Source organism: Aulostomus chinensis, chromosome 10 (genome assembly GCF_037954235.1).
Source record: "Aulostomus chinensis isolate RoL2024-O1b breed Wild chromosome 10, RoL_Achi_v1.0, whole genome shotgun sequence".
In the NCBI taxonomy this organism is placed as follows: domain Eukaryota; kingdom Metazoa; phylum Chordata; class Actinopteri; order Syngnathiformes; family Aulostomidae; genus Aulostomus; species Aulostomus chinensis.
The window spans coordinates 14,388,311-14,412,082 of NC_141329.1; the positions used below are offsets into that span (position 1 = coordinate 14,388,311).

At 40.6% G+C, this 23,772-nt stretch overlaps 1 protein-coding gene and 1 pseudogene across 1 annotated transcript in view; one reads left to right on the forward strand and one right to left on the reverse strand.

Annotated features, from left to right (window-relative positions):
- The first annotated feature begins 239 nt into the window (after positions 1-239).
- The window catches only part of akap1b (A kinase (PRKA) anchor protein 1b), a 48,056-nt gene continuing 24,523 nt past the window's right edge, over positions 240-23,772 (forward strand). Inside the window, exons 1-3 of the mRNA XM_086216127.1 lie at positions 240-461; positions 8,133-9,730; positions 19,358-19,467. Coding sequence (XP_086072253.1) covers positions 8,158-9,730; positions 19,358-19,467 — 1,683 coding nt within the window. The 5' untranslated portion in view covers positions 240-461; positions 8,133-8,157. The remainder of the gene's footprint in view (positions 462-8,132; positions 9,731-19,357; positions 19,468-23,772) is intronic.
- LOC147254482 (zinc finger BED domain-containing protein 4-like) lies at positions 2,679-3,841 on the reverse strand (annotated as a pseudogene).

A 23,772-nucleotide genomic window follows, 5' to 3' on the forward strand; every position in this document is an offset into this window, starting at 1 on the left:
ATTGTTAAGGTGTGCATAAGTGGTTCAAACTACGCATTAAATCTAACTAAATTCTAATTCTAAGATGCACAGAAATGCAGTAAATTGCATCGGGGCGCTTCAAAAAATCTTCTAGATATTATGATGAAACTCGCACACATATTGATTTTTTTTGTCATGTAACCGGCGAAAGCACGCATGTTGCCAATTCAAATACAGTAGGTGGCGGTATGCATCTCTTTACGCTGGTTACGATCCGCCAGTAATATCAGGGAAGAAGAAAATGTTCCCGATCCGCCAGTTAATTGAGTGAAGAAGAAGATTTGACCAGCTGTTTCGTATGTGTTTTTTAGGCTGATGCTATTCGGTCAACACGTGGATAGGAGAAACTAACTTTCCACAGGGATATTTTTTAAAACCGACGTTGCAGTATAACACCAGTGTCACTCTCATCGTGGCGGCACCAAGAATCCTCAGTTACCGTAAGTGAATTTGAAAACTATGTAGACAATAAGGGTCTATAGAAGTCGTTGGGGAATGCAGGTTAGCCTGTAGCTATATGCATGTACACACGGCGTGACTTAAGGTTACTCACTAAATTTTGAAGCACATGGAGTGTTGGAAAACTCGCGCATCAAAGTTTTCATGCTTCTTGGTTAGATGCAGTTTCACGGTATCGCAATTGGTATGGCCTGAGTGGTAATCCCATGTCATTGAAGAATTACCGTTAGCCTACACGTTCCCTACTTCGTAGTCAACTCACTCAAACTAGCCGCTTTACCTGTTGTGTAACTTAACGATAAATTAACTTAATTTCGCCCAGCCATTGGCCTCATTGATCATACTGACCAGGGACAGGTATCCTGGAAAAATGACAAATGCCTATTGGTTGTCAGCAGCAGTAACGTTAGTATAGCTGCTGTCATTTTTGCTAGGCCGGCTAGCATGCTGTCTTGAAGGTCTGAGGCCCATGCAGGACATTTGGTATCCTTGGCTCAACGTTTGTTTTGTTTTGGTTTTTTTTTGCTTTGTTTTGGTTTTATTTTTCGGAAATCCCCCTGACGGATTCTGATGATGCGTTTAGGTGTGTGTTATACCGTCTTTATGTAGTTGCACAGACGTGAAACTCAAATGTCCGTCTTCTGGCGTGTGATGATGTAACCAATCTACGGTCAGTCTTTGGGCCCAAAAGTAATGCCGTGGTGGGAATACCCGATTATTTGCCTGGACGTTTTACTTTGTGTCTTTGGCTAATGACGTTTGTGCACCAAAGGTTATGTGCGGGGTATCCGGCTAACTCATGCACCGGGCCTCCGAACCAGCCATGCTGTACTTCCAGCAGTGTAACGTTAGGTCACAACCTTCTCTGGTGTCATTACTCCAGACAAGGTTAACGTTCTCTCCCTGCACTTCATTGACGTTAACGAGCAGAACGTTTGAGTTTCAGTGTCGGACCTCAGGTCGCCTTCGAGATATTACCCGATTAATTGGTCTTTCACATAATGATCTAAGCGGCACGTGTTAAGTGAAATTTAATTTAGTCTCGTAGCTTTCCGCCGCCCACTAGTTGAGTTTTCTGCAGAGATGGACTGTCGAAGGTTTGTCATGTAAAGTTTTACAGCGTACAGAGAAAGTGTAAACATGTTCGTCTCAGTATCACTGCGAAGAAAACAAACTTTAACACTGTGGTCTTTGATGCAAACCTGGCAGCAAGCTAATGTCATTAGCTCTTTATGACCTGTTCGTAGATCTCCACAAGTGCTACACAACTGCATGAAACAACGCCAGCTGAGTTATTTGTTGTGATTCTTAGCATCCTATTTACCTTAAAGTAGCAGACAAGGTGATGCTGCGAACTTGGCATAATTAACCACTTGTTCCCTACACAACTAAGTTTGTCAAAATGGAACCTCTACTTGTCTACTGGTATTGTAAAACTTCCATATTAATCTTTCATTGGAGTGGAACAACCTGTTATATGCAATATTCTTTCCAGACTGCATTTGATAGCATTTGACGCAGTTCCTAAAGTCACATCTCATAAAAATATCGCTGGAACAAGGGTCAACAAGGGACCTACACCATCAGTTTGCATACCTGACCTGGCTATACTTACACCAAAATATAGATGTACAGGGGCTTCTGCATCTGTTGAGGTAAGAGAGGTGGGAGAAGTCTAGCAATAATTGATTTAACTCCTTTTAAACATTCTGTAGATGTTGGAAGACCTGTTGCTGATTGTGGACTTGGAACAGCAGATGGTGAACCGGATCTTGGCTAGGGATGGGTATCGTTAGGATTTTTATGAATCCGATTCTGATTCTGGTTCTGCTTAGTGATTCCAGTTCCTAACGATTCCTTATTTCGTTTCCAAAACAGTAAAGAAATAGAAGGTCAAATGTTTATTTCACAAAAGTAACATTACTCGTTTTAAGAAAATGGTAAATAAAAATAAAATCCTTTCTGAGCAGCATTAGTGCTAAAATACTAAACTGCATTGCATTCACTGCAAAACAGCAAATAAACATCAAGAAATAAAGTGCATTCAGTAAATAACAGCTGCTAACAATAAGTAAATATCCCTGAGAAATAAATTGTGAAATACAAATTAAAGTGCATCCCATGGTGCACATTCTGCACATATACCATGTCCAAGCAGTACTGAGGGTAAAATACATCTGTAGTGTATTCAGTGCGTTTTAGCTGTTTGTGTTAGTGTCCAGCTCAACAGTTGTTGTTAAATGTTGAAAAATCAGTATATCAGCCTTTTCTCGTAGTATGCGTGATCTCTCTGCGCAAATGGTCTCTCCACCAGTGGAGAAAACCCTCTCACTCGGGGTTGAGGATGCCTGTACACACAAATATGAAAAGGCCACTTCTGATAGAGAAGGGTACATGGCTCTGTTGTTCCACCACCAGGTGGCAGGGTCATCAGACATCAGCAGTGGTGGTATCTCTTGGTACATCTTAAGCTCTGTCTCAATTTGGTGCTGGATGGATGGGGTTCTGCTTGACAGAATTTCAATTTTTCAGGTTGTCTTCATGAGCAAAAAGTTCCTCCAGTGGAGACTTCATAGCCCTCTTGCAGGGAGGTGGCGTATTCTCCTCTTCCTCACTCTTCTCTCCTTCTTCCTTATTCTCTCTTTTGTTCTCCCCCTCTAGCATCACACCATCTTCTCCACAGTGCTGCTCTGTTGGCTGCTCAGACTCAGTCGACTTTCTTGCCATCATCTTCTCCTTGACCTGCTCCCATACAGTGCTGTCCTCCACAGTGTGTTTAAACATGGGTCGACTGCAGTGGCCTCTTCAAGAAAACTAAAAATGTCATCATTTTGGTACCGCTTTGACACATTTCCCCAGATCGCCTGCTTCGGATCGGATGCAAAAACTGTGTATTCTTCTTTCACAATGTAATGCGTCTCAAGTTTCTTCAGAATTGGCAGGATCTGACTCTATGTAGGACTTGTTTCAGACAAAACAGAGTGTAGATGTGTACAACACTTTCATCAGATGGATGAACTCCTCTGCCTTTCTGAAGTCTTCATCTGTCAGTCGAACAAGCAGGTCAATCTCCAATGGCCTCTTCAGATGGTGATCATGGCAGGCTGTCTGAATTGCAGGAAATTGCTCGAGGAATCGTTCCATCATCATGTAGAGGGAGTTCCAACGCATCCTAACATCAAGGATCAGGGCATGCTGAGGCAGATCTACTGTATGACAAACAGAAAATCACAGGAAAATAGATTTATTTTTATTCTGCATTAATTAATTGGCTGTTCTGTAAGACAAACTCCGAGGGATACTTACTGAGGATTTTTTGTTTGTTTTTGAGCACAATCTTTGCCATGGATGACCTCTTCATCCAGATCACAGCATCTCTGATCTTGGCCGTCCATTTGGCCACTGATGGAACAGAGTACACACTTTATGCTCCCAGATTTAGCTTATAGCGCTACAGGCTAGCTTTATGAATTATAGCCTTTTTATTGCCACATTCATGTTTGTTGCATTATCAACAGTGACAGCTGTGATTGTGTTGATTATGCCAAATTCTTGTAAAATGTCACTAATTTCTTCAGCCACCACTGGTCCTGTTTGTGATGTATAGACTGCTTTTGTTCTGAGAACTGTCTGTTTCATCTTTCCCTCAACGACATAGTGTGCTGTCACTGTAAGATAATGATCTTGGGTCAGGCTTGTCCAGCTGTCACTGGTTATGGCAACTTTGCTGACATCATTAAGCTCAGATATGTTTCACTTTTCCACCTTGTACCAGGCAGGAATTAATTAATTAATTTATTAATTAATTAAAAAGGATTTGCCAAAATATCTCTGGAGGGAGGTGTGTACTTTGCATTCAGGGCCCTGGTCATCTTCCTGCAAAGAAAGATTCAACATAACAGTAACTATTACTGTACAAGTTTTCTATCATCTAGCATCAAATCTTTTATTTTATTCTACAAACTTAAACCTCGTCCATTTCCAACCTTAATCACATTGTTGTGTTGTTAGGAAATCAGTAATACAGTGTGGCAATGGCAGAAATACACAATTGCAAGAGTTGAAATGAAAATTCAAACTAATAGAGAATGCCTTTATTGTGTTTATTCTATTTTATAGATTTGTTTTGATTTAATTCTGAACAAGTTCACTCGTTTTATAGTTGATATGTCATTGACGTTTGCAGGGAAACAGCCTTCACAATACGAAATACGGTATTTTTGCCAAAGGTTTTAGGAAGGAAATAAGCAACGTTACATTATTTAACTCACCTGAATGACGGAGACTCATCAACTGAGAAAGGATGTAGTCCTTTGACTACAAACTTTTTTACTGCACAGTGACACTCCTCAGTTTTCTCTTTTGTCAGCCTCTTTTTCGCCAACATGAACGGTGTCTCTGTTGGGGCTGCTGGCAAGGTGCGAATACTGCTTGTAGCAACATTAGCACTGGCTGTCGGGTGTTGACGACCGCAGTACATCAAACACTGTGCAGTCTTTCAGGTAGATGCCATGCAGTATTAAATGTTTCATCAAATTTGACGTGCAACCTGTCTTGCAGCTAATTAGTTTATGACATATGTTGCACTTTCCTTTTTCATCACTTTGTCTTTCAAAGTGAACCCACGCTTTCGAGTGTTTTCCACAATCCATCATGCATAGTTAGGCCAGTTAGCTACAGCTTTTTCCTCTTGTTTCTCTGGTGTTTTTTTTTTCCCTCCGGCAAGTTGAAGTCAGCTTGAATGCATGACGTAGTCACGTAACAGACAGGTCCCTCCTGGCAGACATGCAGCCATTGTAAAAAAGGTTACAAGTGTGTCCAAGAACTGATCAGCAGAACCGAAAGTAAATATTTTTTATGGGTACTCGTTACCCGCCGTTTTTGATTCGGTTCCCAACCCTAACATAGGCTATATACTTCTGTTGACCTTTGAGTTGGAGAGATACCAAGCAGTAAAAGTACCAAGCAACTGTGAAAGATCAAAGTTCAGATGCAATATCTGAGGCTTTTATGTGTTTTGCTAAATCAAACCTTGAATACCCCGTACCTGTCTTTTTAGAAAGAAATAAACAATTGTGAATGGGAAGAGTTCTTAACATCTGAACGAAATGTTGGCACCTAAAGAGACCTTCAGTGGTCCGCAAACGGTTGCAAATCCTGCGGTACATCCTCACCCCTAATTTACTTGGGTGCTTGTCTGCTCTGGCAGGTCACGAGGTGATCAAGGTAGTTGTCATCAAGTATTTGGTTCACATCAAAGCTGCAGCGTTTTGCAAGGAATACATAACATGACGCAGCTGTGCCCATTGTAAATCAGGGTTCAACTGTGACAGGTGCACAATTGCAATGGCCATTCCTCAAAAAGTCGCAGCAGGTCCTCAAATGGTGACCCTGCCACCTGAAGTGCCACTGCTAGCAGCTGCTGTCATTATTTTAGTCAACCTCTGCTGCTGTTCCACTTTGTATGCAAATAAACACACACTACTTGCTATTACAAGCTTTTTAATCTGCATAGGTACCAGTAGTGCCACTGAGTTGATATTCAATACAAACAGCAAGGGATGAGCATAGATATTTTATTAGTTTTAGGAGACGGGAAGAAACAAATGTTCTGCTGTGTACTAAGAAAATTTCTTTCAGTGCCCGTCCCTACAAGCCACATGAAGGGTGGCTCTTGATAAAGAGAGTGAGCAGCACAGCCAGTTATACTAGCCCGTAGTTTCAGTCAGAAATTATTAGGAGAAAAATCTCAATAATGCAGATGTATGGCATGTTCCTGACAAACCAGTCAATGATGTTTGTTGCACCTATAATGTCTTTTTGGGTTTTTCACTTTATCAGACATTGTTATTATATGCTGCAGTTTGCCCACTTATCAGTGTGTATTTCCACTTCAAGAACATTAGCCAATGAGTTGAACCTTCATTGTGGTCCAGGATGCATTTGTGTGCATGAAAGAATTAGGCCACATGTGGCCGAAACCACTTCAGAATGTGGTCTGATCTCAAAAAGCCTTCGTGATGCATTGAGTGAGTACACCTGGTTTTAAGGCTGCCCATTTGTGATTGGATTGCTAGGAACAAAGTTTAATACCAAGTGTGCACAGGACCATTGACATGTCTACCAGAATGTAGCACGATGAATGTAGTGTGGGCCACCATTTTTATCACCATGGACTTCATGGTTTTCATTCAACACATTGCCAACATGAAGGTGTTAAGGTTTGAAATAACACTTCAAAGCTCTCTTCGTACCTCTCTTCATGGGTGCTCTGATGGAAGATCAACCACTGAACAGCAACCTTTTAGTAAAATAAATGACCAAGTCTATATTATGCTCATCACTGCAGCCGGATTATCTACTTTCTGTAAACTGAGTTGCTGGTGCATTGCATTTTTGTTAGCTGACTCTTAGTTTATTTGTCTGAGAAGCATTTAGTGTACAGCCAAGAAGAAGCGAAAGGGAAGTCAAGTCCAAATCCATGAAATCTTCTCTAATCATGTACATGATATAACATTATCACATTGTGCAAAAAAAGCTTCTCAGTGTTTTTTGTCACTTCACCACAGTGATGGTTCTTGCACCAGTCTTGTGATTACATACTAATAAATGCAGTTAAGATGATATATTATGATGAACAACTGCAGTTAACTAAATTTGTTATTAGCTCACTTTGATTTAGACTGAGATAATTTCAGTTGTATATGTTTCAACAAATGGTATTGCAATGTTTTGTGCAAAGCATGAAAAAGGCCTTTGAGAGTAATGGGGACTAAAAAGACTAGATTAATTGATTTACATTTTTCTCAATTTTTATTCAAAGTTTTCTTTTACTTAATAACTCCCTACCTCCTATTACTTTTTGCATATTGATCTGAGTGCCCTTTGACACAAAACCTTTTGTTCTTGCCATTTTAGTTTGTTAGGTGATTGCCTGTCTATGAGATATTTGAGTCAAAATGACCAGAAAAGCTTTCATTAAATGCAGCTAATTCAACTTTCTTAAGTAACAGATTGTTTTTGGAATGTAGCTTGTGACATCCTCTCTTTTTCCTATGATTTGTATTGTTGTCTTTGGGGAGTGATTACCTACTTCCTCTCTTTAGGGTTGTCCTAAGAATGGTGTCCAATTTAGGCACATTTTGTAGATGATAGGACTTACTGTAACAGCTGCCTATCTCTGTCTCATCGTTTTTTGCCCCCATTTGAATTGGCGCTTACAAAATAGCTGGCACTGAGTTAGAGATATGTATTGTGCTAGCCATGCTTCATTTGTTATCTTTTTTAAAAATATTTTAACAGTCTAATTTTCTGAAAAGTGTTTCTATCTTAAAATTGTCTGTTTCACGATTTAAAAAAAAAAAATTTCTACAAGTGCCAGTGTAAGGCCTCCATGTCAAAATACTGTCCAAAGCTAGCTGCTACTACAAACATCAGTGACACTGCTCCCCAGTCATTATGCAAAGCACAGTGGGATGTGGACAAGAATAAAAAGGGATGATTAATTAAATGCAGTTTCAAAGGTCTTATTTCAGATTGGAGTTGAGTCAACCAGTTTATTCCAAATTGTGTTACTTGTGAAACATACTTAAACCAAAATGAAAATGTGCTTTCTGTGATTTTTTTTTTCTTTTCTCAAAATTTCTTTTCAGGTGTAGCTGCTAGTATTCCAAGGAGATGCCACTGAGGTTTCGCTCTGTTGTGCCCTACACACTCCCTGGAGTCCTTGGGCTGGTCGGCTGGTGGTGGTACATCTCAAGGAAGAAAGAGCGGCGCATCAGTCATGACAGCCCTGATGAGCTTCCAGTTAATGTTAGCCTTAGAACTTCTCCATCAGAGTGGAGCAATGGTTTGATTGAGAAAGACTCTGTATCCCCTCCAAAGGGGACAGAAGAGCTCACCCACAGGCCTGTAAAGGTCAGTGACCAGAAAACTGAGCAGGAAAATACTTCACAGATACATGTCCAGGCAATGGAACCAGCACTGTCACTGGAACAAAGTTCAGAAGAGGCAGGCCATCACCTAGGTGGAGTAAGTCAAGAAGTCTGTGAGCCTGCAGTCTTGATTCTGCCACGACCTGAAAAGGAAGAGAGACTTGTGGTTTCGCTGCAAGACCAGGAAGACCTAGAGAAAAGCACCGTCTCTTCCTTGGCATCAGAGCCGAAGAGCTCTACTTCAGAAGCCACATTAGAACAGATCGTTATGCCCTGCCTGTCTACCAAAGTCTCACAATTATCCCCCACAATGACATGCCTTTTTGATGCAGAGGAGGACCTTGAAAAGCACCATAACACTGTTAGCAAGCATACTGTTTGTGTTGTCACCCCAGCCAAAGAGCAGACAATAATTCCATCAGAGATGGATTCTCTTGAGACACCCCCATCAGTGCAAGGTTTTCATCAACACATTGTAACCAGTACGCCTACCTCCATGGTTCTGACCTCAGCCCCAGCCACAGTACAAGACACTACCACCCCGTCAGTGATGCCAGAGATGATCCAGATGCATCCTGGTAATGGAGAGGAGCAGGACCTTGAGCTTCTTGCAGCAGGACTCATAAGTGAGGTAATCTCTGCAGCCACTCAGGAGGTCCTTGATGTCACCAGCTGTCAGTTCACAAACAGCCAGCCCGACTGCAGTAGCAGCATGCCACTGGCTAGTGGCAGGCTAGGCTCCCAACATGAATTGATCACGGCAACAAAGCAGCATCACCACCACCATCTATTGACCAGTCCATCTGAGCTGGGCTGTGAATCTGTAGAGGTAGACAGAACACAGACAGAAGAGCAAAAGATGCCAAATGGATGCTCAACAACCTTAGTATGGGACTCTGAGATCAATCACAGGGTTCATCAGACAGAGAATACACTGATGGGCCATCGGCCAAACCTGTCACATCAAGCGGCACAATGTGCTCCAGTGCTAACTATGACATTGAAAGGCGCTGAAACAGCCATGCATGCCGAGGACTCAGCCTGTGGCACATGCTACTCTGAGGATGGCATCAGCATGGAGGACCTTAGGCACAGCGTGTTTGAAAACAAAATGGACGTGTTCCAGGTTACAGGCTTGTCTACAATAGAAGCAGCACAGCCTCAGTCACTGGTTGAGACCGCCACAGAGGCAATGGTTTTGGCTTTGACTGAAGAAAACTCTTTGGATGCAGTGTGTAATGTAAAGACACTTGACAGAATGAGTCTGAGGAATGGAGCTCATGGTACACCTGAGGTGGAGACAGATCAGTCTGGGGGTGAGTAAATGTTTACCACACACAAGACCGCTGACATCACATAGCAGTTAAGATTGAGCCCAATTTTTCAAATGCCTCTGCCTCCAGGTGATATTCATTATCACCTTATTATATTTAACCTTTTCCCATATCAACAGACCAGATGAATACTCTTTTCTTATTGTCTGCAAGGTGTCCATTCATATACACCTGAGATACACATAGCTGCCATGTAATGCTGGAAAAAGTCTGTTGACCACTCTAAATGAATGTGTTGCATAGCAACAAGGATGCAATCAAATCCTAGGTTTACGTTACATTATGTTAAAATCAGACTGTTAGATGCTGAGTCGCTGCCATACATCCAGGGCTGTGAGTTCTGAATTGGCATATATTGTATTGTACCTCAGAAACAAAAAAATTGTACATTGTGCAAATAAGTATAATAGAATTGTTCTTTGAACTGTATGCTTTGTATCTTTGTTTTCTCAAAAGTTTTTTTTTTTCGCATCCTCTGAGCCTGTAATCTTCACCTCTTTTTTGAGTGAGAGAGAGACGCACCGATTTCCCTGCCAGGGACTGAAATTGGCAAGTTTTCATTGTGACCGACCTTGGCTGGGGACCAGCCAGTCAGTGTCATGTATTACCAATTCCTAACCGGTCTCTTAATGTAACATTACTACTAACCACAATGTATTTTTGATGGATGGCGTATCAATGTGCATAGAGCAGATGGAGCAAGGCAGGGAAACTACACAAGAATTGCATAGTATATCTGGTAAATTTTTATAATTAACACAGTGTGCAGGCTCCCAATCAAAAAAACAGACCTGAAAAGGACACATTGTAAATATGTACTCTATGTGCACTAGATAGAAAGACATCAATCAAGAGACAACGATTAAATCAGCAGAATTGGAAATAGCTATGTGATCTATGTGATCTCTATTGCAGCCAGAATGCAGTATAGTGCTGCTCGTTGGAAATTCGGGGACAGGGATGTCCTCACTATATATGTTCTTGTGTATGTTCTTCACTGTGAGTAATGGGAATGTAAAGCTCAAGTCATAAAAACAAAGATATTGGAATCAGCCAAAAAAATGCAATCATACATCTCTAATTTTTCCTTCTTAATCTGTGTATTTTGTTCTTTCTAGCAGGGATCTTTGATTCATTATTCATAGCCTGAGTTATATGTATGTATGTGTTAAAATATAGATAGAGATCGAGATAGATAGAGATAGATTGATAGAGATCGAGATCTAGATCTCTATAAATATCTATATATCTATATCTATATATATCTCTATCTATATATACATCTATACATATCTATATACATCTATCTATATCTATATCATCCTTGTGAAGAGGCATCATTGTGGGAAAAAAATTAATTATTTCTTAGCTTTTATTTATGTTTGAACTAAAAGTGACATGTCCAAAATTATTCATACCCTTCTATGGCATAACCCAAAGTTCTATACCATTCTAAATAGTCCAAGCTGTTCTAGAGCATCTTTTTTACCCTATTCATTGGGAACAGCTGTTTTTAAGAAATCAACAGGGGAAAACTGTAGCTCTCTGCAGTTTTTTTTTAGTGGACAGTTTTGGCAAAGACAAAGGAGCTCACTGAGGACCTGTGGCTGTGCATTGTGGTTGCTCACAAGTCAGGAAAGGGCTGAGGCCATATCTAAATGTTTTCAAGCTACAGTGCCAAGTATTATTAAAAATATACAAAACGGTCTGCACTGTGAAACATCTTAGAGGATGTTGTAGGAAGCCAAAAGGGACATCTTTGCTGGCCTAGTAGGATAGTGAAAGAAAAAATAAATAATCCAAGGAGCACAACCTGGGCTCTGCTGCTGCCAACATTTCAAGGTAGGCAGTCCAACAGACACTGCACACTGCTGGGTTCCACAGATGCAGACCACAGAGACACCACTTCTCCAGATATGGTGACAAACCCTCCTTTGCCTTAGCAAATGCTCATTTGGCTAAAATAAAAGACTTCTGGTCTTCTGTTTTATGGTCAGATGAAACAAAAAATGTTTGGCCACAAAGATGTATCCTTCATTTGGGTAAATAAAGGAGAAGCCTTCAAACCTAAGAACACCAGCCCCACTGTCGAACATGATGGTGGGAAATAATGCTATGGGGGTGTTTTTCAGCCAATGGACCAGGGAACCTAATCATAGTAAAAAGCAATATGAAAAAAGAGTGATGCGTCAAAATTCCCAACATCATCAAGCAGTATGCAGATACTTTGCAAAAATAAACATTTTGACATGACAACAACCCTAAACACACAGCAAAAGTGAAAAATGGTTAGCAGACAAGAAGAGTATCCAATGAGGCTAGTCCCCATTTGCGTGTCTTTCAACTGTGGGAGGAAGCCGTAGTACTTGGAGAGAACCCATGTAGGCACAGGGAGACTCCACACAGAAAGATCCCATGCCCGAGCCGGGACTCAAACCCGGAACCTTCTTGCTGTGAGGCAACTGCGCTAACCACTGCACCACCGTGCCGCCATGGTCAGCAAGTAAAGGATGCATTTGATTGCTGTAATAGCCAATAAAGTCTGTTCTATTGATAATTGAGAAGGGTTATGAATCATTTTGGACATGCCACTTTTTGCTAAAATGTAAATAAAAGCTGAGAAATCTTTTTTCCCACAATGATGCCTCTTGTACATTGTCTTATCTTCTGGGGGACGCCTGTGTCATTTCCAATCAAGGAAAACGTGTATGTGTGTGATATGATGTATGTTTAGACTACAAATATGTATGTATGTGCACGTACGTACATATGTATGTATAAATGTCTATGTATATGTGCGCATGTATATGTATGTAGGTGTGTGTATGTATGTGTGTGTGCATATGTACACTGCTCAAGAAAATGAAGGGAACACTAAATTAACACATCCTAGATCTGAATGAAATATTCTTATTAAATACTTTGTTCTTTACATAGTTGAATGTGCTGACAACAAAATCACACTAAAATTATCAATGGAAATCAAATTTATTAACCCATGGAGGTCTGGATTTGGAGTCACACTCAAAATTTAAGTGGAAAAATACACTACAGGCTGATCCAACTTTGATGTCATGTCCTTAAAACAAGTCAAAATGAGGCTCAATAGTGTGTGGCCTCCACGTGCCTGTATGTATGCCCAATGCCTGGGCATGCTCCTGATGAGGTGGCAGATGGTGTCCTGAGGGATCTCCTCCCAGACCTGGACTTAAGCATCTGCCAACTCCCGGACAGTCTGTGGTCTGTGGTGGTCTGTTGGTGGATGGAGCGAGACATGATGTACCAGATGTGCTCAATTGGATTCAGGTCTGGGGAATGGGCGGGCCAGTCCATAGTATCAATGCCTTTGTCTTGCAGGAACTGCTGATACACTCAAGCCACATGAGGTCTGGCATTGTCTTGCATTAGGAGGAACCCAGGGCCAACCTCACCAGCATATGGTCTCACAATGGGTCTGAGGATCTCATCTCTGTACCTACTGGCAGTCAGGCTACCTCTGGCGAGCACATGGAGGGCTGTGCGGCCCCCCCCAAAGAAATGCCACCCCACACCATTACTGACCCACTGCCAAACTGGTCATGCTGGAGGATGTTACAGGCAGCAGAATGTTCTCCACGGCGTCTCCAGACTCTGCCACGTTGGTCACATGTGCTCCATGTGAACCTGCTTTCATTTGTGAAGAGCACAGGGTGCCAGTGGCGAATTTGCCAAACTTTGTGTTCTCTGGCAAATGACAAACATCCTGCACGGTGTTGGGCTGTAAGCACAACAACGTTGGGCCCTCATACCACCCTCATGGAGTCTGTTTCTGACCGTTTGAGCAGACACATGCACATTTGTGGACTACTGGAGGTCATTTTCCAGGGCTCTGGCAGTGCTCCTCCTGTTTCTTCTTGCACAAAGGTAGAGGTAGCGGTCCTTCTGCTGGGTTGTTGCCCTCCTACGGCCTCCTCCATGTCTCCTGATGGACTGGCCTGTCTCCTGGTAGCGCCTCCATGCTTTGGACACTACGCTGACAGACACACCAAACCTTCCTGCCACAGCTTGCATTGATGTGCTATCCTGGATGAGCTGCACTACCTGAGCCACCTGAGTGGGTTGTAGACTCGGTGTCATGCTGTCACTAGAGTGAAAGCACCGTCAGCATTCAAAAGTGACCAAACCATGAGCCAGAAAGCATAGGAACTGAGAAGTGGTCTGTGGTAACCACCTGCAGAACCACTCCTTTATTGGGGGTGTCTTGCTAATTGCCTATAATTTCCACCTGTTGTCTATTCCATTTGCACAACAGCATGTGAAATTGATTCAGTGTTGCTTCCTAAGTGGACAGTTTGATTTCACAGAAGTGTGACTGACTTGGAGTTGCATTGTGTTGTTTAAGTGTTCCCTTTTATTTTTTTGAGCAGTGTATATATGTATGTGTGTGTATGTTGCCACAGAATGGTATGTTGCTTGAATCGTCAAACTTGCTGGCAAACTACAGTGAATCAAAATAACGTTTTACCTTCATGGATGACCTGGAGCCAGGCAGGCTTTGTACTTCCTTGAACATTGCTCATTTTCATTATTTATGTTTCACTGTTTCACTTATGTTTAACTGCTTCACTTATATCTTCTGGCTTGCCTGTATACTACAGTCAGTGTTGTGCCTGAACGAGTTTATTGAACGATACTAGGCAGCAGTGCTGTACGATCATTTCACGTTCCTCCAAAATATGAACGAGTTAATGAACTCGTTCATATTTTGAATGAACGGTCAATGTTCACGTGAAGTGAACGGTTCTGTCAATTTGTTCCATCTGGTGTCTGTGAACAGTTTGCTCTCTCGTTCATCTTCGTTAAGTAGGGTACCACATTTCAGGCAAAACTCTGGCTGAAAAAAATCTGTAAATTCCTCTTAACATATAACGGAAAAACACTCCATCTGGCAACGCCAGCCACCAGTGTCGCGCCACCAGCAAGGATGTGTCGCATGGTCATTTAAACGAGTTTTATGACAGTCGAGGAACATGGGAAAAATCTTACATTTCTGTACAAACTTTGCCCGCCGGGTTTCAAAAAGAAAATACGCACTTCAATCACATCCACCGCAAACCTGAAATGGCATATTGAACTGAAGCGACCGGGTAGCCTTTCAAGGTATGTGCTAGTAAATAAAGGATGTATTCGGATACAAAATTGAAAATTAAGATGCAATCTGAGACACATTGTTTCATTGTTAGAACTGATAAAATAATTGCTGTCTGTGGTACTACATGGGCTGTAGCAATTTAAAAAAGTAATAGCTCAAAGCAACATATGGGGAAAAAAGAACAGAACGAGTTCATTTTTAGAACTGTGAACTTAGTTCAAAATTTTGATTCATGAACTTTGAACTGAACTAGTTCATTTTAAAATCTGTCAACTGAACTTTGAACTAGTTCATGTAGAAAATGAACTTTCCCAACACTGACTACAGGAATTTCAAATAGGGGATGTTAGTGTTTTCGTACATTTATGTATTTGTGATGGACTGTCACAATATCAAGTACTGATCACCAATGTGTTTTTTTTGAGCCGAGTTTATTTAGAAAAGTATTTTATCGTATCACACTGACTTACTCAGCCAATCCTCAATGCTCACTCTCTCCCCATATAGAATCGTGTCTGAGTTCAGTACATCAACTAATACTGCTAAATATTAAAACCAGGAAGAGGCAAAAAAGAAAAAATAAGTATTCAGAGCATTACCATCATGAGGTGGCATGACTCAGTGATACGGTGACCATTTGTCCCAATTTGTATGAGATTGCACAGCATTTTTAACCCAAATACTGCAAATTGATATTATGTCCCACATTTTAGCTTTAGTTAGAGACAAGGACAAGTGCATATCTAAGATCTGGTGAAGTGACATGGGCAGTGTGTGACTCACAAGAAAAACGAAGCGAACCAGCTCTTTTTTATTTATTTCTGTTGATGGTTATAATTTATATCTGATGTCAGTATACTTCAATCAGATTATATGTTGAGAAGAAGCACTGTCAGTTTGTGGAATAGAAGACTGATATCAGACTATCAAAATCATGAGCACTGTGAAACTTAAAGCTTCTTTTTAATTAGAACGGTAATTATGGAAGGCGCATTCAAAATATATACTTTATTAAATTTGTATAGTTGAGTGCTTCTGATTTGACCAAGCGTGCAAAGCATGGAAATGTTAGCAGCTAAAGCGAAGTGCCAATGGATTTATTAGTTTTGTCTAAAGTTTTGATATGAAGTCCATCTATCAGTGTTGGCAATGTGTGCCACATTTTCCTACATAAATATACTTTTTATCCCACTTTTGGTTTGTCAATATCGGGTCCCACTACTCACATGGTTCCCGCGCAGTCTTAGAAAGTCTTAAAATTAAACAATCCGAAATTTAAGGCCCTTAAAATGTCTTAAATTTTGGTAGTAGGTCTTAAAAATGAGGTGCCAAGTCTTAAATTGACATTACGTTAGATCTATCGTGTTAAAAAAAAGTTCCCGCAGGAGTGTCAGTCAATGAAATCAGTTCGACCACATAAATGAAAGATTATTCAAGGTGGAACCAATAAAATGAGAAATCCGAACGCTGCGTATCACATTTGTGTGGTCCAAGTTCTGTGTTGCACAGAAAGTCGAGCAGGTTACATGTAGTGGATGCACGTGGTGAGTCTGATCAGGTATCTAAAATGGGCAAGTGCCAATTCAATGATCTATGGCTGGACAAAAAAGAACTTAAATGCTGGCTGAAAAGAGTTACTGGAAATCTGCACAAAGCACGCTGCACTTTGTGCAAAAAAAAATGTTCAACTGGTAACATTAGGGATAAAGGCTCTGGAGTCGCAGGCGAAGTCTGGTAAACATGAGACACAAGTAGGAGGGCTGCATCGAGCCAGATATCTTACATCGTCTCCAGCGGACCCAGCACCTGCTGCTATGCCTCAACCTCCTCCAGCGACTCAGGTCCCCGCTACTGCTGCAGGTTCCCGGTACCGCAAGACAACATATGTTACTGATATGCACACTAATTCTTACACACTAATTTTTCACTTTTTAAAAAAAATTGTTGTTTTTTTTACTTTTCAATTCACTCCCCTACTCCAATTGCATTCTCTGTAGGGAAGGAGTGTGGCAGTGTTCATTTTTCAATGCCAAAATAAATGGTGAAATTGAGAATTCTGCATCTGTCCTTTTTTCAAATTGGTCGGTGCTGCCATGGATCATTGGAGATTCTTTTTTCATGTATCGAGCTACTTGGTTCAGCACCACAACAAGCGTGTGTTGGGAAGCAACTCTAGCCATTCCATTGATGACCAAAATCAATATGGTTTTGCAAATAGGTTTAAAATTTCATTCAGAAGGTCTTAAAGGTCTTAAAAGGTCTTAAATTTGACTTGTTGAAACTTGTAGGAACACTGTACTCAGTTGATTACTGGTTCCATAGGTTTCCTAAGAGAACATGTTGATGTGTCCTTTAACAAGATACTGAAGCCTTAATCTCTCATGATGATAAGGTTGTCACCTTGCATGGCAACCTGTATGTTTAAAGAGGCAACATGCTTTGAGTACCTTCTTAGGTGGAGCCGGTTTCATATGAATGACTTTTTTGCTAATGTTACCATTAGTTTTCTGAACCGTTAAAGATTTGCAAGTCTAAGTCTAGTGGCAGCTACAGTTTGCTAATGAATTTGACATTTGCCTATGAAATGTTTGTAGAAAACTAATATATTGTGTTATCTTGATTTATTTCTTAGTTATGAAATCGAATCTGAAAAATGAAAACATGTTTTCAGATTCATGTATTTTCTAAATCCATTTTACCCTTTGAATAAATTGTCATAGATGTATTAAATACATACATACACATTGAGATGAAATTCAGTATGTCAGCAAAATACCAATTAACATCAAAATACTAAGTAAGTATGAACGTATGTATGAGTCCTTCCTTCTTACCTCCACTGCTGCGAGTTGAGAGGCATGGGGCAACCTCTCAACCAGCTCTACATTTACAGAAACTGACCACATTTGAAGATTCTTGGCAGATCATGCAAACCTGAGTGATACAGGGACTGCTGCTAATTTGGGTACAGACAAAACCATTGAAAAATATCATCACATACGTGTGTGTGTGTGTGTGTGTGACAGAAGTGTTTGTCAAATAATTTATTGGGTTTCGACTCTCAATGCTTTTATTGTACTCGCAGGGGTATCATTTCTGTCGACTTGAGCTAAATGTCATCTTTCACTTTGTTTAAAGTTTACGCTACAGCCTCTTTGCCAGCGGGCCAAACCTTTACATGTAAGATTAATTGGATCTACAAATTACCTATCTCCATGATATTTTGCAAGTTTTTTGGTTGATTGTGTTTTAATTGTTGAATTTCATAGTTTTTTTGTAGGGCTGGGAATCAGTTCAAATTTCAAGAATCGATTTGATTCCAATAACCAAGATTCAGAATCAATTATCACAATTCGATTTGATACGATTTGATTCAATATCTATCATTTTTGTGATATTTCTAGCTGTAATCTGAATTAAATGACTGCTTAGTTATGCACACATCCATATTGGTATTATAATCAGGGGTGCACATAATTTTTTCAGTGAAGTACTCAGGTGAGTACCAGGACATGGTGTTTGGTACTCACTCCAGGGGTGTCCTCAGAATAGGAAGACATGGGATGTGCGTGTTTAGCTTTATGGAAGGCGAGGAGAAAAATATTCAACAGAGCTTGGCGCTGTTCCTCATTCAGCTTGTCAAGCCACCTGCCAAGTGGATGGCTGGACAGCTCCTCTCGGCTAGCTTCTTTATTAGCAATAGCCTGTGCCGCATTCGTATGCTCCTTGCTCTTTTCATGTTTGTCAAAAAGAGGGTGGTTGAAATTCTTTGAGCCTTTATAAAACGCACCTGTTTCATCTGCTATCTGTGGATGTGCGCGGCAAATCTTGCACCACATTTCAGTGCGATCATCGTTAGCTTCAAGCCACTGCACATCCTGAAGCCACTCCCCGTGACGTATGGTTGTGGAGATTAGTTGTATTCCCACAGTACTTTACTTCGAGCTGACAAAGCTTGCAAATTGCTTTGCTTTTATCAAGCACATTTGTCCCAAGGCTGTTTATAAATCCCAAATGCTGCCATATATCGGATTTGAGACTCTGGTGTTTTTAAAAAGGCTTTGTTATCGCGAGTCTGTGGAGTCTCTGTTGCCATTTTGCAAGTTTTATTCGCGCTTGTGACACGACTCATGGGGTTAAAGTTCATTGCAGGAGAAGAAATAATGCATATTGTTAAAACTTTAAAAAAAAGAAGATATTTGGACGTATGAATCGATATTCGGGAATTGAATGGAGAATCAATCCAGAATTGGTGAATCAATTTTTTTTAACTCAAGCCTAGTTTTTTGTGTTTTCTGCATCATAGGAATCAGATTGTCTGCAGAACCTATTATGGCACCAACACATGCATCAAAATTTCTGACATAAATAATCAGATGGCTGTCTAAAAGTAATTGTTATGCCAATTGTGATTGAACCCCTCATTTGTACAGCTGTGCGATGAAGGTGTTGATAATGTTGTTGTTCCTGTGTCCCAGGCTCTGATGTGAATAGTATGGACTCAATGGATAGTGCTGGGGAAAGCCAGAGGAATGATGCCGCCTCCTCGAGCTCTCAGCTAATCATCTGGGAGTTAGAAGTGCCAAAGGTGAGTCAGGACAACTTGCATATCAAGTAGTATTACTTGTGTGTTATGACAGATCAGCCACCTTCACAACTGACAAAACCAAATATATCACTTAATTCTTTAAATTAAACCAACTGCCTTTTTTCAGCAGGTAAAATACATAATTTGGACATTAGGGCTTTTCACACTGTGCTTAGGCCTGGGTGATTAACTCTCTTAGCCTTTGGTTAAGATACACTACAAGTCAAAAGTTTGGACAGACTGTCTCATGTCATGGTTTTTTTTCTTTATTTTCATGACTATTTACATTGTAGATTCTTACTGAAGGCTTCAAAATGAACATCATGAATGAACACATGGAATTATGTGGTGAATGAAAAAGTGTGAAATAACTCAAAATATGTTTTTGATTTCAAAATAGCCACCCTTTGCTTTGATTACTGCTTTGCACACTCTTGGCATTCTCTCAATGAGCTTCATGCAGTAGTCACCTGAAATTGTTTTCCAACAGTCAGGAGGGGTTCTCAGAGATGCTGAGCACTTGTTGGCCCTTTTGCCTTTATTCTGTGGTCCATCTCATCCCAAACCATTGTGATTGGGTTTAGGTTAGATGACTGTGGAGGCCAGGTCATCTGGCGCAGCACTCCATCACTCTTTTTCTTGGTCAAATAGCCCTTACACAGCTGGGAGGTGTGTTTGGGGTTCATTTTTCACTGCAGGATGCTGTGGTAGCCATGCTGGTTTAGTGTGCCTTCAATTTTGAATAAATCCCAAACAATGTCACCAGCAAAGCACCCCCACACAATCACACCTCCTCCTCCATGCTTCACATTGGGAACCATGCATGTAGAGACCATCCGTTCACCTTTTCTGCATCGCACAAGACACGACGGGTGGAACGAAAGATTTCAAATTTGGACTCATCAGACCAAAGCAGAGATTTCCACTGGTCTAATGTCTATTCATTGTGTTTCTTGGCCCAAACGAATCTCTTCTGCTTGTTGCTTTTCCTTAGTGGTGGTTTCTTAGCAGCTGTTGGACCATAAAGGCTTGAGGGCACAGTCTCCTCTGAACTGTGAATGTAGAGATTTGTCTGCTATAGGGATGCAAAGGTTCAGGTAGCACACTGTGCAGTCCGTACTTCAGTTTTTGGGCCATGGTTTCGCTACTTGTTTTGTGTGTAAAGAGAAAGACCCCCCCCCCGATTATCTCTTTATTTTGCTTTCCAGCAAAAACTGCATTTAGCAGTAACGCAGTGTCCCTCTGTGGATGGCCTTGTCTCTGCAAGAATAATGACACATGTTAAATATTTATAAAAAAGGCCAAGTGTCTACTCTGCTTCTATGAACTTAACTAAATTATCACAATGGAGGGACTTCCGGTAAGGTGAAGGAGCAAATGGCAGCTCCCAGACAGTCTTATTTCCCCCCAAAATACTGGATAATTATGCAGAAAATGCATCAGTGTGGCATGTCAGTGGGAAAGAAAAGACAGACCAGACAGAGTTTACAATGAATCCAAGAATAGATGATAATTTGCAGTCGGAAAGTGAGGATACAGCTAATGTTAGCATACTAGCCGAGCAAGACACTGCGGAGGCTATTCAAAGCAAGGTAATTGCCGAGATACAGGCAGTCCTTCTGGATGTGAAAAAAGAATTGAAAGAGGCCATAGGGACACTCAGGAGTGAGCTGGTGGACTTGCAAGGAGAAATATGTATGAAACTACGTGGTATTTCATCCGAGTTAAAAGAAGGTGACTGATGACCTGAGGAAGAGGGGACTTATCCCAGACGGACATGGAGCACACACCCCCCGCGCGCAGAGTGCTCCTCCGATGAGATCAAGACAAACTCCGTGGGAAACAGCTGGCCTAAAATCACGTTGGCAGCAGGAGGTTCGCCTCAAATATATTCAGGACAAACTGAAGGGATTTCGTTGCAATGAGGTGGCTTCATGAGAGTTTTTGGTATTGCGAATGACTGACTAATCTACAGAGACTGGTAAGATTATTACATCCAATACAACACCAGACTGTACAGCATGATCAGGTTTATTTTCCTACTGTAAACCTTTTCCAGTCAAACTGACTGCATGTCTGGGAGCCAAAGTTACTTTTCTATGTGCACTGCTCTGATGTTAACCTGTCAGAGAGAATGGGTAGCACGGGGAGGGGGACCTTCCATGTCAAGGGATTCCCCTCCCAAATTAAAAGTTGAAACTACACTTAGAGGATGGAAGCCACTAATGTTCATTATGTATGTTAGATTCACATGTTGTGTTCTACTTTGGTACACAGGCAGATGTTTTGTTGTTCTAGTCATCTATGGATGTTTGACTACTAAGGTAAACTTACTTTTTTTTCCCCTAATGCATCATCAAGAGTACAGAGTGATCACTCTTAATGTTAATGGGCTAAATAATCCCATCAAGAGGAGTAAGGCAATTGCTGAAATAAAAAGGGAGAAGCAAGTTATAATCTTCTGGCAAGAGACTCATCTTACAAATATTGAACATGAAAAAGCTGTGTAAAATGGGGTTTAGGAATTTATACTACTCATTTGAGAAAGGAAATGCAAGGGGTGTAGCAGTATTCATTTCAAACAGAGTGAATTTCCAGTTTACTTCACAAATTATAGATAAAGAAGGGTGTTACTTTTTGGTTAAAGGTTTGATTGAAAATAAAGAAGTGACATTATTTTTTATAGACCACCAGGAACAAATAAAGGGCTTATTAAAAAGGTGTTTAACATGATAACTATAGAAGCATCAGGTGTGCTGATATGCGCTGGCAACTGGAATATTTATTTGCATCCCACCCTGGACTCTACAAGTAGAACAAAAAATTATAAAACCTTAAGGATTATACACCAAAAGAATGCATAAAGAAAAAAGCACCAATAAATGTTTTCCCTTCTTCTCCCACTCGCATTGTATGTACTCAAGAATTGATTATTTTTTATGTTTAAAACTGACATGCATAGATTATAAAATGTGACATAGGGGTAAGAGATATTTCTAACCATGCAGGGACACTTGACACTGCATTTAGATAACAGACCCTAAAGAAACCCTGTGGACACAAAAATATATAGTGGAAGACTTAGAGAAGTACTGTATATGTAGTTTAATGATAATGAGATGGTGTCTCCCAGTACACAATGGGATACAGCCAAGTCTGTTATCAGAGGTAATAATGTGGTCAGCACGTAAGAAGAAAGAAAAAGGGAAACAAATTAAGGATCTAACTGTAAAATTAAATCTGTAGAAACCAGACATATAAAGTATAACGACATTGATGTCCTAAACCAAATTAGAGACAAAAACTCTGAAAAACATATACAAAAGTCAAATTGGAAAAAAAGAGTTAAATTTATCAAACAAACATTTTATGAAAATGGCCCTAAATCCAAACAACTGCTTGCGTGGAGGATAAGCAAACAATTGGCAGAGAGATTTATTCACAAAATTAAATACTCACAGACTGATAAAATGTGTCACAAACTGGAGGATAGCCAATACTCATTTGAAACTTATTATAAGAACTTATACTCACAACCCCAGGCAACTGAATCAGTAGTTGTATCAGATTTTTTATCATCTTTAGATTTACCATCGGTGGGAAGGGAGCAGAATAAAATAATGACCCAAGACATGATGGATGAAGAAATTAATAAAGCCATGTCGAGATTGAAAACAGGTTAAATGCCAGGTACTGTTGGCTACCCAGCGGAATGGAATAAAACCTTTCGAAAAATCCTTGTACCGGTACTTAAAAAAATGCCGTTAGGGGTGGGTGACACCACTTTCCTGGAGACACGCTATAATTTCAGTGATCCCCAAACCAGGTAAAGACAAGACACAATGTAGCTTTTACACTCATTTCAGTGCTAAACATGGATTACAGATCCTATGTATCAATACTAGCAAAAAGAATGGAGGATAATCCCAGATCAGACAGGCTTTGTGAAGCATAGGCAAACCCAAGACAATGTGAGACGAGCTCTCCATGTCATTAATTGGATGAGAAGTAGTGATGGGGAATCTATAGCCATTTGTCTTGATGCTGAAAAGGCTTTTGATTCCGTTCGATTTGTATTTGGTTTTTAAACGTTTCAGCTTCAATGACCAGGTAATTGGATGTCTGAATTCCTTATACTGCTCCCCCTCAGCCAGAATAAAACTTAACGGGTCCCTGTCTAATACAATACCTCTTGAGAGTGGGTTGTTGTCAGGGGTGCCCCCTTAGCCCAACACTTTTTGCTCTTTAATTGAGCCATTGGCCCAGGCAAAAAGAGAGGGTAAGGACAAAACTGGTATATTGATT